Source organism: Podarcis tiliguerta (genome assembly GCF_965153285.1).
Source record: "Podarcis tiliguerta genome assembly, chromosome: 12".
Taxonomy (NCBI): Eukaryota; Metazoa; Chordata; class Lepidosauria; order Squamata; family Lacertidae; genus Podarcis; species Podarcis tiliguerta.
The window spans coordinates 52,810,673-52,826,416 of record NC_139545.1 but is presented as its reverse complement, the minus strand read 5'-3'; the positions used below and the strand labels follow the sequence as shown (position 1 = coordinate 52,826,416).

The window sequence follows — 15,744 nt, the reverse complement described above, 5'->3', positions numbered from 1 at the left end:
CAATACAATACAATATAAAGACATTACATAACACTAGACACATTAAACTAACAAAACCAAATAAAAACAATTTAAAACACTCAAACAATTTCAACATCTTATATTTCATTCACTTATTTCACCGACCTCCTCACACCTCCCTTTTTGTATTCCACTTCTGTCAAATGTTTCAGCAATTCCTTTCCATCTTCCTCTGTTATCTGTCCTATAATTATCCTAGCACATTTAACCTTATTTTACCTTTAAAAATCCATTAATCTATTTATACTTAAATCCTTATAACGTTTCTGCTAAAGCCATATAACTTCATTCCAAGAATTTTTTAACATTCATTAATTTTACAAGATTTCTGTAAATAATCTTTAAACTTTTTCCAGTCTTCTTCCACCGACTCCTCTCCCTGGTCTCAGATTCTGCAAGTCATTTCCGCCAGTTCCATGTAGTCCATCAACTTCATCTGCCATTCTTTCCGGGTGGGTAAATCTTGTGTCTTCCGGGTTGCATTCACTTCTGGATGTGAACAGGGCTTCGGAACGGATCCCGTTCACATCCAGAGGTACCACTGTATGAAAGTAGTTTACTCACAGATTCATTCAGGGTCACAGACATATCCCTGAAGGCAGGCTTAGTTTACATAACAACTAGAACTATTCCATAAAGAAGTTAGTCCCAAGTGACTGTGACTAAGCAGTAACTTTTCCAAACACACAGCAACATACAAAATGGGGAAGACACACTGATCAGAACATGGAGGTCATGTGCTCCTCCATGCTAGTACAACAGACCACACCCTCTTCAAGTCACATGTAATGGAAGTCACATGTCCCAGCTCAGGAGGAAACAGGAAGTCTTCTCCTGAGTGGTACAAAACATCCCCTAATATGTCCACTGTAGGAATGTTGTACTTGACTGCAGTTTTACATCCCACACAGTTGGTGATCTAAACCTCTTACCTCTCTCTGGTACTGATTCTTGTTTTAAAGGAAGCAGAAATATTAAGAGGGACTGATAGCTGGGACAAGAAGGAAGGGTTTTTACATTACATTGGTTCTCAAACTAAATCCGTTCTGGGAGTCCGTTCCAAAACCAAAGCGTTCCAAAACCAAGGCGCGCTTTCCCATTGGAAGTAATGCAAAAGGGATTAATCTGTTCCCGACTTTTAAAAACAATGCCTAAAACAGGAATTTAACATGAATTTGACTAACTAGCGAGACCGTTGATTCATAAAATGAAAGCAATAAACAATGTACTGCAGTCACACAATCAATCAATCGGTAGCTGAACTGGATCACCGCAGAGTCACAAAAACGAAAAATAAATAGCAAAAACAGACAGGCCTCAGCGTAACACTTGAAAAGGAAGCGCGGCACTCAAAATAGAGCATGTTCGGCTTCTGAAAAAAGTTCACAAACCGGAACACCAAGGCGATTGAGAACCAAAGTGCTACTGTACAAAGCACGGCACAGTCATCAAATGGCCGAGGGACTTCTTTCAAGGTAATAGACATAATTTGTTTCTTTTTTGTTGGCTGTTTCAGATGCTGGGATGATGATGAGGAGAGCTCTGCAGTCCTCTGGATCATCAAAGGACCCATCCTATTAACCGTCATAGTGAGTTTTCCTTTTGATCAAATGAACGCTTTGAAAAAGAGAAAGCCCAGCAATTGGCATCAGTCATTGGGGGGACACTGGGCTGTGTGCCGCCCTTGCGCCCTTTGAGATGTTAAGAACCCAAGAAGAGCCAGCTGGATCAGGCCCACCTCCTTATCTATGAAGTGGGATATTGTTCAGTCAGGGTGAGGAATTCCCCCAATTTTTGTCTGTTTGATTTGGCTGAGGAAGTACACAGCTCCCTGATTACCGTGGATGGAGGTGTTTGTTTTTTTGGCTGAATGTACAGATTATGGTGCTGGGACGCAGGTGGCGCTGTGGGTTAAACTACAGAGCCTAGGACTTGCTGATCAGAAGGTCGGCGGTTTGAATCCCCGCAACGGGGTGAGCTCCCGTTGCTCGGTCCCTGCTCCTGCCAACCTAGCAGTTTGAAAGCACGTCAAAGTGCAAGTAGATAATTAGGTACTGCTCCGGCGGGAAGGTAAACGGCATTTCCGTGCGCTGCTCTGGTTCGCCAGAAGTGGCTTAGTCATGTTGGCCACATGACCTGGAAGCTGTACGCCGGCTCCCTCGGCCAATAAAGTGAGATAAGCTCCGCAACCCCAGAGTCAGTCGGTCACGACTGGACCTAATGGTCAGGGGTCCCTTTACCTTTACCTGTCAGTCATCTATCCCACATGAACTGTTCAGTAAAGGAGATCTAGAGGAAAAACCAACCCCAATTAAAGGTTTTCCAGCTTCTGGCTGAAGACCTTGAGTGGAAGAAAGCTGACTACCACCTCTTTAGATACTTGGTTGTCTTCTTGCCATCAGAAATCTTCTCCCAATCTACCCTCTTGTTTTAGATTTCATAGAGAGGAAGGGCTGTATCTTACACTTGTTTCTCTCATTTGGATACAATCCGAGGTTATTTCTCGGTAAAGTAATGTGATCTGGAAATGTATTTACTAAGCTTTGGTCGATGCTGAGATTCCCTCTTGTCTCTCTAGATGAACTTTGCTATCTTTCTCAACGTAATCCGGATTTTGGTGCAGAAATTGAAATCTTCAAAGACTGGAGGACGGCACACAAGGCATTTTGTGTAAGTGGCCAAACCTTTCATCCTCACAAGCCGGAGAGGTTAGACCCCCGATTGTCCAGCATACACCAAGGGTGAGCAATCTGTGGACGTCCAGATGTTGACGAGCTTCAGCTCCCATTAGCCAATACATGGCCAAAGATCAGGGATGTAGACATTGCAATCTAACAGCATCTGGAGGGCCACAGGTTCTCTGTCCCTGCTGTACACTGTAAGCAGATTTCTGCCAAAGTTGTGGCTTATGTGGTAGCTGGGCAGATTCATGAAGGAGGAGGAAGGTTGAACTGTCGCTGTCCCACTCTGTGCATAGGTGGGACACCAAGGGCAGCTCACTACCACCACCTGGCCTGAACCTTGAATACCAACAGGGCTTGCTTCTGAGTAAACATGCCCAAGTGTCAGGGACCGTGCTGAGGAGGATTGGTGGGAGACTCCCTCTGCTCCTAATTCAGATCCTGAATCTCCCCAGGAGCAGGAGGACAGTATAGATTGGGTACAGTGGTTTGCAGACGGACATAGTTCAGAAGGCAGAAGCTGGGAAATATTGAATGGGGAACAGCTAGGACAGGGGTTGGCAAGGTTTACTGGCCATGGGCTGGATCACTACCACGGAAATTGTCTGTGGGCCGGACTGGTGCAGCACGATGCTGGAAATTGCATCTGCACATGTCCATGGTGCCAGAAATCACTTCTGTGCATGCCAAACATTGTGCCTGCGCAGAAGCGATTTTCAGCGTCTGGACATGCGCAGACGCGATTTCTGGTATCTGCACATGTGCAGCCGCCATTTCTGGTGCCACTCGGCAAGTCCCCATGCCATGCTGCGGACTTGCCGAGTGGGTGGCTCAGTTTGTGGGTGGCTCGTGGGCCGGTAAAACGGACTTCATGGGCTGCACGTTGCTGACCCCTGAGCTAGGAGAAGAAACACAGGAAAAGAGAGGGTTAACAGATTCACAGTCTCTGGACAGCATTCACCCCCCCCTTCTCCAAAGTCTCAGAGAGCTCAGAAAATGGCAGAACAGAAAGCACAGAGGGTACAAACTCAGATTACAAGATGTAGGAGCGACATAGTTTAATAGGGGCAGAAGTGGGTGGGATCCTTAATTGGGAGCACCACCATTCTAGGAGATGTGTTCTTTGTTCTCTCGCTGTGATTATTAAAGTTTATAAGAAAAGTCTGTTTACTTTGTTCTGCTTATCTACTGCCACAGAGAAGCTTGACACTAAGATTGCAGTTTCACAGTGTCAGGAGTCCAGGTTCTTAGCTTGGTAACCCAGTAAGCGTAGGTAATTAAAAAGGAGGATTTATTGCAAAAACAAACAGATAGCTCCGGACAGCTGTAACGCAGCTGCCAGCATCATCACTCAAATGGCCCTTCTGAAGACTGCTTCCGGTATCTACAGAATATATTGAACTTTCACACCTTACGTCTCTTGTTTTGCTTCCTAACAGCCCTCCCATTCGCCAACTCCTCAGATTTATTGGATCATCTCCCTCCTCTTCCTTTTCAGATAGACTCTCTGTGTATCTATTTGCGCCTATTTGAGCTTCCGGAGAGCTTTGGCTGTGTTCTAGCCTGCTCTCCGCTACTGCCTTATAAGCTGGCTCATCAAGGTCAGGAAGAGTCGGAGTCTGCAGCTGCCTGCTCTCCCCTGCCTGAGTAACATCAAAGCCTGTTCCTGGTTGCTCTCTGCAGTTGGCTGCAAACCTTCTCTTGGAGCTGGCTCATTCCTGACACACAGGGGTTGTGCGGAAACCACATTCAGGAGCAGTGCACCAGAAGCAGAAAGATTCTTCTGGTGTATTTTCTGTTCTGCTACCTCAGTGGAGGGTGACGCCCTGATCCAAAAGCTATGCATACACCTTCCCCATGAATGAGAACCCCTGCCAACATTTTTTAACCCACTACTACCTCCCCAGTGTTCTGTGGATGTCTTTTCCACATTGGAAGCACCTTCCCTGCCTGAGAAACCTTGTATTGCCCTGCAGAACCCTGTCAGCAAACTGCCACCTGAGTCATCTCTGGCTGCCCACCCCCCGGTCATTTCACAGGAAACACCTACGTAGCCTTTTCTGAACTTATATCCCATCCACATTCTCTCTTTCAGGAGACTAGCAAAATCGACGTTGCTGCTCATCCCTCTCTTTGGGGCTCACTACATCATCTTTGCCTTCTTTCCAGAGAGCATTGGGATGGTCGCCAGGCTGTACATTGAGCTAGGCTTGGGTTCCTTTCAGGTAAGAGTTGGGGAAGCGCTGTAGCCCAGTGGTAGAGCATCTGCCGTTGCCTGCAGAAGGTCCCAAGTTCAAAACCCAATAGCATCTCCTGGCAGGGCTGGAGTAAGCTTCTGTCCCTGAACCCCTGGAGAGATACTGCCCATCAGCGTGGACAATACTGAGCAAGATGAGCCAATTATCTGATGGTATGACGGCTCCCAGTGTTCCTATAGTATACAGTAGGCACATCCCACTCCCAAGAGACTATGATCTACGCCCAGTATAAAAAAACTGGTGGTGATCTACCCATTGTCATTGGAGGGAGGAGGAGCATGCGTGGGGTGGGTATGTGGAAGGGGAGGATTGCCCATAGTTGTTGAGCTTTCTCTGGGGAGGAATGACCAGGGTTGTTGATAATATTCCCCCGGGGATGTCTGGTATACAGGAAGTCTGCAGTGCAATGGGAGAGCATCTGCCGTCCATGCAGAAAGTTCAAGCTCCAAATTGTTAGAATTCCTGCTCCATGATTGCAGTCATGGGATTGTTGTCTATCACACGACGGTGTATGTTTTGACTCCACAGAGTGGGAAGTGACGGAGACAGGATGTTTGTGTTACTGTGTTCCGTAAAGTGGGACTATTCTCCTTTCTTCTTTTCCTCTTTGCTGTCTGATGCTAGAGAGAGAGGGAGCCATGTGCAGTGCTCCGTGTGTGTTTCTATGTAAATAAAGTAGATTAGCCAAAATGCTGAGTTGCTGAGGTCTGTCACGCAAGCTGCGAAGACTCTGTGGATCCCTAAGGGTGCCAATGTCTGTTGGCATCGGACGCTGTGATGTTCGGGCTGAAGAAGGCTTTTGAAGCTCCCGAACGATCGACTAGGAGGGAGAGAGCATGCCAATTGGGCATGTGTCTCTACCAGGGTCTTACTCGAGTGTAGGATGAGCTCCTGACACAAATATCTCTAGGCAGGGCTGGGAATGCCCCCTGCCTGCAATCCCAGGAAAACTATGCCAGACAGCTGGACTTACAATTGGATAGACCAATGATCTGGCTCAGTATAAGACAAATTCCTACTCTCCTGAGAACTGGAAGCCGGAGAGGCTTGCTCCTGTTTGAAGCTATCCAAAAGCAAGCTCCTTGAGAACCAAGCATTTCCTGATGCTTTCCACTCTCTGGCTCAAAATGGGAGCACTTCTCCCTTTCAATATGTGTTTGTGTATGGCTGGATCAGACCAAAGTTCACTTAGTCCAGTATCCTATCCTCTTTTCTGACATAGACCAATCAGATGTCTCTAGAAAGGTGGCAAGCAGGGGCAAGAAAACAACAGTCCTTGTGTGAAGTGCCTTGCCCATTTTCGTATCAAGCCACATTTTTTTGGTAGGTGTGTGCTTCTCCCACAATTCTCTTCTCTCTCTTTCTCTTTCAAAGGGCTTTGTTGTCGCTCTCCTGTACTGTTTCTTAAACGGAGAGGTAAGTGGAAATGAGAAAGTGCTGGTTTTTTGACCTATAAAGCTTATGCAACTCAGGACCCCAGTACCAGGGGCATAGGAAGGGGTGTGTGGTGGGGGCGAACCGCCCTGGGTGTCATCCCAGAGGGTGGTGACAAAATCCCACTGGGCAGATCATGCCGCTGTGCCACGATCAGACACCCACCAGGGTGTACCTGAAGGACCATCTCCCCCCCCAGTGAATGTACCAGACCTGGCAATCATCACCTGAGGCCCTTCTCCATGTGCCCCCTGTTCAGAAGGTCCGGAAGGTGGCAACACAAGAACAGGGCCTCTTCAGTGGTGACTCCTCGCATGGCACATTGTGCTGGTCCTGAGGGTTAACCGTGCGGCGAGGTCCGAGTCCAGTCTGAGGTCGAGGGTGCGGTATGGAGGCTGTCCGTCAAAGCTGAAGCTGGGTCCAAGGCAGGGAGTCGGGTGAGGTCAGGAACTCAGGCAGGAACAGGCTACCAACAATGTTGCTTCCACAACTTGGGACTGGGGCTGGCTGGCTTTTATCTGCCTCAAGGCATAGGGTGGCCCCGATCCTCTGGTGACTCGCCTCTCCTGGCCTGGAGGTGAGCACTCCTCCTGCAGGAACTTACTTCCCTCCGCCTCTCTGCCCTGAGCATCTGCAGCTCAGGAGAGGCTGGAGGGTTACCGGACCCAGAGGCAACCTCAGCTTCCTCTGACGGGGCTGAGAGTGGAGCACCTGCAGGCAATGGGTCCTCCATCACCTCAGGAGCCAGAGCAGACTCAGCTGGTGCCTGCACCTGAGGATCCAGCACAGGCTCAAGCCCCAGCCCCGGCTCAGCTGGTTCTGGAGGCGGGGACTCCTGTGCAGGCTGGGATTCCTCAGGTTCAGCCTCCAAGTCCGAATCCCAGGCCATCACACACATGCTCTTCCTGGAGAGGTTTATCTGGCACCATCATTACCTAGCTTTATGTGCCTGGCGCCTGCATGTTTCTCTCACCCCACCCCCAGGCCTTTGGCTCTTAACTGCCTCCTTGAGTGGTGGGGATGCTTTAACTCAGGTTCTTAGAACTAAAAATAGGGTTTAGGTTTCTATTTATTCTCTTTAATGCTGGTTTTAATGCATGTGTCTGTTTGTTTGTTTGTTTGTGTATTGAAAGTCACTTTAAGTTACCTTGGTCAGAAAGTGGCCAACACATGGAATAAGTAAACAAATAAATCAAATCAAATAGAACAGAACCCTCTTTATGTATGCAACCACAACAGCGAGGATTTTAATAGCAAAAAAACTGGAAAAGTGATGTAATCCCCACAAAAACTGATTGGCAATATTCAGAACTTGCAAGGATGACTGGGAGAATTCTAATCAGAAATTTAGTAAAGATTGTACAATGTTCAAAGAATATCTTTAAAAGTACTGTAATAGCACAAATCTCTTGACAGATTTGGGTTGAATCTTGAAGTTTAAGGAAATTATAAAGTTTAAACTTTTTCCTGATAATTAACTGAAAAGAATAATAAAAATGAAGTGTGTATAGACTAGTAAGGTATAAAAAGCACAATGAGGTGAATTGGAAGTTAAGGGGTAATGAGGGATGTGGGTGGCGCTGTGGTCTAAACCACAGAGCCTAGGGCTTGCTGATCAGAAGGTCGGCAGTTCGAATCCCCACGACGGGGTGAGCTCCCGTTGCTCGGTCCCTGCTCCTGCCAACCTAGCAGTTTGAAAGCACGTCAAAGTGCAAGTTGGATAACTCCATACTCTCCAATGATGATTATGATGATGATGATGATGATGATGATGATGATAATAATAATAATAATTTATTTATACCCTACCAAACAAAAAAACCAGTTGATTAAAATATAAGTTAGAGTACAGTATAAAATGCAGCTTAATTAGTGACATCCTTAGGAAAAGTGGGACATTCCAATATCAAATCAGAAACCAAGATGACTTCTCTTGATCAGGGATGTCCAAGATGGTTTCTCTTGATCAGGGATGTCCAAGATGGCGTCTCTTGATCAGGGATGTCCCTGGAAAATAGGGACACTTCGAGGGTCTGAAGTTAGGGGCTGTGTTTTGACTCTGTCCCAGCTGTAAGCCTCCATTTCCTTTCCTGCTGTTGCTTCCTCCATCTTAGGTCCAGGCCGAGTTCAAGAAATGCCTCCGGAAGTGGCACTACCGACATTACCTCAGCTTTGCCCGGGTGCATCGGAGCCTCTCCAGAGATAACAGCCCTGTTGATTACGTCACACAGTTATCTATGCTGGACAGAATCAGTCCCAAGAGGGGCGCCTGTCAGAACGGCCTGTCCTCCGTCTGAAGATGTTCCTCACTTTCATGACCTCCAGGGTTTGGGGGGGAGGGACCCAGCCCTCTTGTTCCAGCAGAAGTGGCAGCTGTATCAGAAGACTTCCACCCTACAAGTCCCTATGGGACCTACAAGCCTTCAGACAGAAATTGCTAAGTCAGGGTCAGGTTGGTTGGCTGTTGTGATGTGGGTACCTCAAACCACTCATCCTTTGCAGGAGGGTTTGTGCAATTAAAGTATACTGAAGGGCTCTCTGCTGTTTGAGTACAACAAAGCCACTAAAATAAAAATAAAAATGGATGTTTTGCAGTTAGGAAAGTGACAGGGAACTCCATGACTATGGGAATGTGGAGGGATTAGGGAGTTGTGGGAATGTGGGTGAAGACGAAAGCAGGGGCCTGCAAGTACCTGCAGAATAAGAGAAGATGTTTTTATAATTCTGCAGAAGGTGAAAAGGGTGCTTAGCAGCAATGTGTAAGAGGAGGAAGGGGTAGGAGATTCCCAAAGGGGTGGTCTGTGTGCAAGGAAGCTTCCACAAAAGGATGAGGGTGGATTTGAGGTTGGAGGTGAAGACAGGGGTAAAGTGGGGCTACAGAGTAGAAAAGAGAAGTGGCTCCAGAAATCCCGTTAGGGAGGTGAAAAGCAAGCTTCATTATTTCCACGGGGTGGGAAGGGGAAGCTCTAGGGGAAGGGGAAAGTAGGGGAAATGGTAAGCAGAACAAGCAGGGGCACAACCCCCTAGTATCAAATAAATATGCTGATATCAGAAATGCAGTCTGGCCTTGTGTTTGTGTGTGTTGCTTTAAATAAAAACCCCAGAAACATGGCAGATTTTTCGGAGCTAGCCGACCTGACTGGAAGAATCCGCGACCAGAAGGAGGAGGACTATCAAGAAGAATGAATGAAATTTAAAGACTATTTAGTTAAATATATTTAGTTAATTTAATTGGAAAAGCTTGTAAATACCAGATAGGCTTAGGATTTTAATATGTAATGTGATGAATTAATATGTTGTAATGCTGAATTGAAAAGAAAGAAAGATGTTAAGTAAATAAGTTAACCTTATAAAAATATTGGTTTTGAAAAATGATATACATTGAAATACAACCAGGGGGATACGAGGAAGTCACTTAACAACGTTACTAACTTTGGTTTAAATATAGTGGAGATTTATGTTTGTTTGTTCATTTGTTTGTTTGATTTTTTTTTTTGAAAAACCAATAATTTTTTGGGGAAAAAACAACAACAACCCAGAAACAAGTCACAACAAATCTTTTATTGTTATTATTACATTTTGCTTTTAATAACATATATTCTCAAACTCCAAAATATATCTCACAGTGGGGGCAGGGGGCGGGGCATAGCACTGTTGAAATGCAAAAGAGATCTTGTTTATTTACATCTCCTTGAGAAGCAGTTCTGCCTCCGGGTTTCTACTGCTCCGAAGGTCTACAAAGGGAAACGGTCACCTCAAACAGTGCCCTGCCCACCCATTTGCCATATTCATTTTTAAAATTATTGATATTATTCTTTTTTTACATTCAGCCTAAGGAGAACGCTTGAGCAGAGGCCCCATTAGAAACAATGACATTGCTGGCATAACTCTTGGCTCTGGGTACACCTTCAGCATGAGCACCCCAAAAATGGTTCATGGGAATCCCAAAAGTATCAGAGGGCACAATCCTGAGCACTTCAGAAGTAACAGGTGAGGCTTACCCTCAAGCAAGTGTGCACAGGGTCACAAAACGAGTCAGCTCTTTAAGGACACCATTGTAGGTCGTAGGGGCTTGTAGCACAGGGGAGGAACTTAATATACACATAGAGAACCAGTTCTTGAAGAACATTTGGCACTGGTGAAAGGCATTAGATGGATGGCACTAGAAGCTGAAGTTTCCACATTTTCTATTAAACAGGAAATGTTGAGAACTCTAGTTTAGTGATCCATTATTGTCAACCACTAGATTCTGGATGCTTCAGCATCAAGGGAGGAATCCCGAGACATCAAGGATCTTGGATGATCCTGTCTGTACATTATCTATGAAAGCAGACATTGGCCTGGCTCACACATAGATCACTCAACCATGGTTTATTAAACAATGAGTTATTAGTGTTATGTGTGATTCCTGCCCGGTTGCTTAAGTATTATTTGTTTCCTGACAACAAAACACAATCTGAGGCCATGGTTTGCTGTTGTCTAACAACCCTGGTTTGTTTTAAACTATTGCTTGGCCTTGTGTTAGAACCCAGCACCAGTCCTTAACCATGTTTTGGAACCAGATACTCTTCAGAGTGCAAAGGTGAGGCAACAGCAGCTGGAAAACAGGAGAAACGAGCCACGGTTTGTTGGGTTGACTGTTTCACAACTCTTGGCAAACTCATGGTTTGTTAAGCAAACCTTGACTTAAACCAACCATGTCTTAGCATTACGTGTGTACCAGGTATCAGAGGAAGCCTTCTTGCAAAGACCTCTTTCTTGAGAATAAGACACCCCCTATGCAGAAGATGCACTTTTCCCTATCCCTCGCTTCTAAAAGTGCCTCCCAGCTGACACTGTCATCTCCCAGTGACTTCTCCCCCTCTCAGCTCTGGACATTAGCATTACTATTTATCATGTATGCAATACCATCAAAACAGATGGTGCTTTCCCAGAAATTCTTTTTCCTTTGGAGGTTCAGCAAAGCCTGAGCTTAAGCATCTTCTAGAATTGATCTAACATTTTTATTTTGTTAATAGGGCCACCTATTCATTAATATGGGGAGGGGGAGAGAAGTAAAAGGGGTGACATTGGGGTAAAAGGGTAAAGGGACCCCTGACCATTAGGTCCAGTCGTGGCCGACTCTGGGGTTGCGGCGCTCATCTCGCTTTACTGGCTGAGGGAGCCGGCGTACAGCTTCCGGGTCATGTGGCCAGCATGACTAAGCTGCTTCTGGCGAACCAGAGCAGCGCACGGAAATGCCGTTTACCTTACCGCTGAAGCGGTACCTATTTATCTACTTGCACTTCGATGTGCTTTCGAACTGCTAGGTTGGCAGGAGCAGGGACCGAGCAACGGGAGCTCACCCCATCGCGGGGATTCGAACCGCCGACCTTCTGATCGGCAAGCCCTAGGCTCTGTGGTTTAACCCACAGCGCCACCCGCATCCCAAACAGCCTGCTAGATCAGGCCAAAGGTCCATCTAGCCCAGCATCTTGTTCTCACAGTGGCTAGCCAGGTGCCTATGGGAAACCCGCAAGCGGGATTCAAGCACAAGAGTCCTCTCTTGTCTCCCGTGGCTCCCAGCAACTGGTATTCATAAGCACTGGTGCCTCCAACCTGACCCTCTGAGCAACACCAGTCAGCTAGGTTTAAATTTCCCACAATGCCACCAACATAGCGTCACACTCAGACATCGTGGGGAATTTCACTGGTGGCTACATCCAGCTACCCAGTGCAGCTCAGAGCATCCGGATGGCTGTGACCCACTTCTGCCACCAAGTACATCCACGCCACTGGTGGAAAAGGCCTACTGGAGGGGATGTTCTCTAGGGCACCTTCAATCAAGGGGCCAGCTTGGGCTGGAGGGTAAATCAGATCATCACTACTGCTGCCTGGGGGTGAATTTGTCTCCTGCTGTCAACTCTTCAGCTGTCCATCTTCTCTAGTTGCCCCTAGGGAGGGATGGTAAATTTAATTTCCTACCAGTTCCTCATTTTTCTAATCTTAAATTCAGTTTGCTCCATTTCCATATCAGAATATGAAAATTCATAAACATTTTTTTTTTGGCACCCATTTCTCCTCAAGTACAGTGGTGCCTCGCAAGACGAAAAGAATCCATTCCGTGAGTCTCTTCGTCTAGCGGTTTTTTCGTCTTGTGAAGCAAGCCCATTAGCGGATTAGCGCTATTAGCGGTTTAGTGGCTATTAGCGGCTATTAAAGGCTTAAGGGATTAGCGGATTAGCTGCTAAAAGGCTATTAGCAGCTTAGTGCCTTAGAAAAAGGGGGTGGGGAGCGGAAAAAACCCCCCAGGAATCGCAAGACATTTTCGTCTTGCGAAGCAAGCCCATAGCAAATTCGTCCTGCGAAGCACCTCCAAAACGGAAAACCCTTTCGTCTAGTGGGTTTTCCGTCTTGCGAGGCATTCGTCTTGCGGGGCACCACTGTACAGATAGTTATAGAAATTCCAGCCTATTACATGAATTGCAGTTTTCCATTAGCTGACTGCATTTTCCTATGCTGTTGTCGCTATCATAGTTTTGCATGCTCTTTCGGCTGATATGCACCCAGTTGTGCACATTGGTTGCAACACAAAATTGAGAGAAGCGATCATTTCGAAAGTGTCTTTGTTCATGCCCTGGCGTGGGAAAAACAAATCTGGTAAGTTTGCATTCAAAGATATAGAAAAACGAGTCTCGGGTGTCAAAAGCCAGGGCAAAGAGATGTATCTGACATCTTAATTATACAGCTTTTGATGAATGCTGAAGATGCACCTAACTTTTGACACCTGAGATGCATATTTTTAGGACCCCCCTTTTTTTTTTTGCAAATTTAAGTTTTTCACAAATGCAATGTTGGTGACATGGTGTTTTAGTTGTTGCAGCTTACCCTGGGATCTTAGAGTGAAGGGGTGGACAATAAATTTAAATAGTATTCATATCCATAACATGCAGACGAAGACATTTCTTCCTAAACCTTCCCTTTCAGTTGATAAGAAAGATTTCCAGCTTAAGAGTCAACACCAGAAGATAACCAGCTTACATTCAGAACCAGCAGTGACAATAACATCACTCCTTCCTTTTGCCAAATTCCACCTGTGCTTTAAGTTTGACCAGGGGGTGTGTGTGTGTGGTCTGGTCTGGAAATACAAGGTGTCTGAGCAAGCCAGCCACCTCTCATCTACCATTTAGAGGAGGGAGTCTTTCAAGATTCCAGACATGCAGAGTTACCTGCCTGTTGTCCTAAGCAGCTATAGGGTCTTTGAAGTCTTTCTGAGATACAATCTGGGCCACGTTCTCCATGGGTGCCAATAGAACTGGAACCTTTTTCTCCACTGGTGCCTATGCTACACAGACCGCCATTCAACCCTGGCAACATTTTCTCTTGGCACTCAATGAAACCTGGGCTATTGCTTCCATCGACGCCTTCAAAACCTTGGCCATTCTTCTCAATGGACCCCTGGCAATTTCCTGCACCGATCCCTGTGGAATCTGAGCAAAATAATCCCTCGATACCAGTGCAATTGACTGGTTGCGGCGTACGGGCAAACATCCAGTCCATTGAATCTTGGGAGATCCTATGGAACGGTTGAAATTTGCTCCGTTGCCAGTTCTGGAATCTTGGCAATTTCAGTTGTTTGGCACAGAAGCTCAGTTGCAGGCACAGGCCTCCTGCACGCAAGAGCTTCTCGTTTTACTTCCATGGAATGGATGGATCCATCTGTGCAAAACCAGGGATGGACTCTCAGAACTATGCCCTCTATTGAAGCAAATGGGCAAGTCGCCATGCATGCATCATAGTGAGCAAGAAGCTCTGGATGATATAAATTGTGTTTATTACTTATAGGGTGGTTTTGTGTTGTTTTTTGGTCCCATGCACCATCACAACTGGGAACAGTTCTGAGATCCATCCGAAAGAAATAACTGTTGCTTTCATTCACAGTTCAGAATGAACTGCCAATTTTGCAGTGATTTGAAACTTCTTTGTGGCTTGGTGGAACGTGAGCCCAATCCAGACTGGAACATAGGAAGCCGCCTTGATTCCATTTCCATGAAGTTTCCCTAACTTAATTTTCACATTACGTTTCAGCTTCAAAAGCCGCTTCCAGGAATAGAACACAATGTGCCGTCCACATGGCAGTCTATTCCATTTTCCTGATGTTTCCCTAACTGTTAATTTCATTCATTCCGCATGAGCTTCCATACAGTATGAGCTTTCAATTTCAGAAATATTGTGGAGTATAGTGTGACTTTGGTGCTCATTTCCCTGTTACTTACTTCCAGGGGGGGAAAAAATCTATTTGCAAATAACATGGAAATGAGCATTAAACTTATTCTATATTCCTGGAAGCGGCTTTCACATCATGTGAAAGCTCAAATGTAATTAACAGGTAGGGAAACATAATGAAAGAAGAATAAACTGTTGTGTGAATACAGTCTAAATCAGGGGTAGGCAACCTAAGGCCCGGGGGCTGGATCCGGCCCAATCGCCTTCTCAATCCGGCCCGTGGATGGTCCAGGAACCAGAGTGTTTTTACATGAGTAGAATGTGTCCTTTTATTTAAAATGCATCTCTGGGTTATTTGTGGGGCATAGGAATTCGTTCATTTCCCCCCTTCAAAATATAGTCCGGCCCCCCACATGGTCTGAGGGACGATGGACCGGCCCACGGCTGAAAAAGGTTGCTGACCCCTGGTCTAAATGGACACATCCATTTGCTCATTTCTTTAAAAAACAAACAAACGATTTATAGATATATATTGAAAAAAATACATTTCACACAACATCACGACGTGAGCAAACAAAATCCAGAAAGAAGGAAAAGGAGCCTTTGTACACAGTGGCCACGATCCAGTCATTATGCCTTTGCTTCTCTCGCCCCCAGGACTGGTCAAATGAGGCAACACCCTTCTGGATCCCAGGCAGTTTTGTTTCACCCCATGGTTGCTCTGCTAAGATGCGATGGCTACAATTACCATGAGGTAGTGTCCAACCCACCTCCATGCTGGCAGCTGGAGGTATCTGTTAGCTGCTATGCAAGGATATGCAAGCAGGTAACTTTCAGCCTGCGACAACCATCCTATTTGTAGTGGTGGGTTGGGTGTGGCAGCGAGGAGACTTTGCAGTCAAGACTCCTAAGCGGTGACTACCCTTTCCAGAAACCCAGAGAGCTCAATGCTAATTGGAACCTCCCTTTTCCCTTTGATGCCATTAGAAGACTGCGTGAGGGCATGCAGTGTTTATGCTCAGCTCTCTCTGATACCGAAGGGAACTCATGCATTGTTCTCAACACAACTGGTGACCCACTGAACCAAATGGGACTTGATAAACCACCTGGCCAAACAAGGGAGGGACAAGGTTGTGGAGGACCTG

General features: G+C 46.1%; 1 protein-coding gene across 1 annotated transcript in view; it reads left to right on the top strand.

Annotated features, from left to right (window-relative positions):
- LOC310660990 (vasoactive intestinal polypeptide receptor 1-like) overlaps positions 1 to 11,459 on the top strand; it is a 39,787-nt gene extending 28,328 nt beyond the window's left edge. Inside the window, exons 9-13 of the mRNA XM_083406664.1 lie at positions 1,538 to 1,610; positions 2,600 to 2,691; positions 4,798 to 4,927; positions 6,335 to 6,376; positions 8,509 to 11,459. Of these exons, the coding sequence (XP_083262790.1) occupies positions 1,538 to 1,610; positions 2,600 to 2,691; positions 4,798 to 4,927; positions 6,335 to 6,376; positions 8,509 to 8,691 (520 nt within the window). The 3' untranslated portion in view covers positions 8,692 to 11,459. The remainder of the gene's footprint in view (positions 1 to 1,537; positions 1,611 to 2,599; positions 2,692 to 4,797; positions 4,928 to 6,334; positions 6,377 to 8,508) is intronic.
- The last annotated feature ends 4,285 nt before the right edge of the window (positions 11,460 to 15,744 follow it).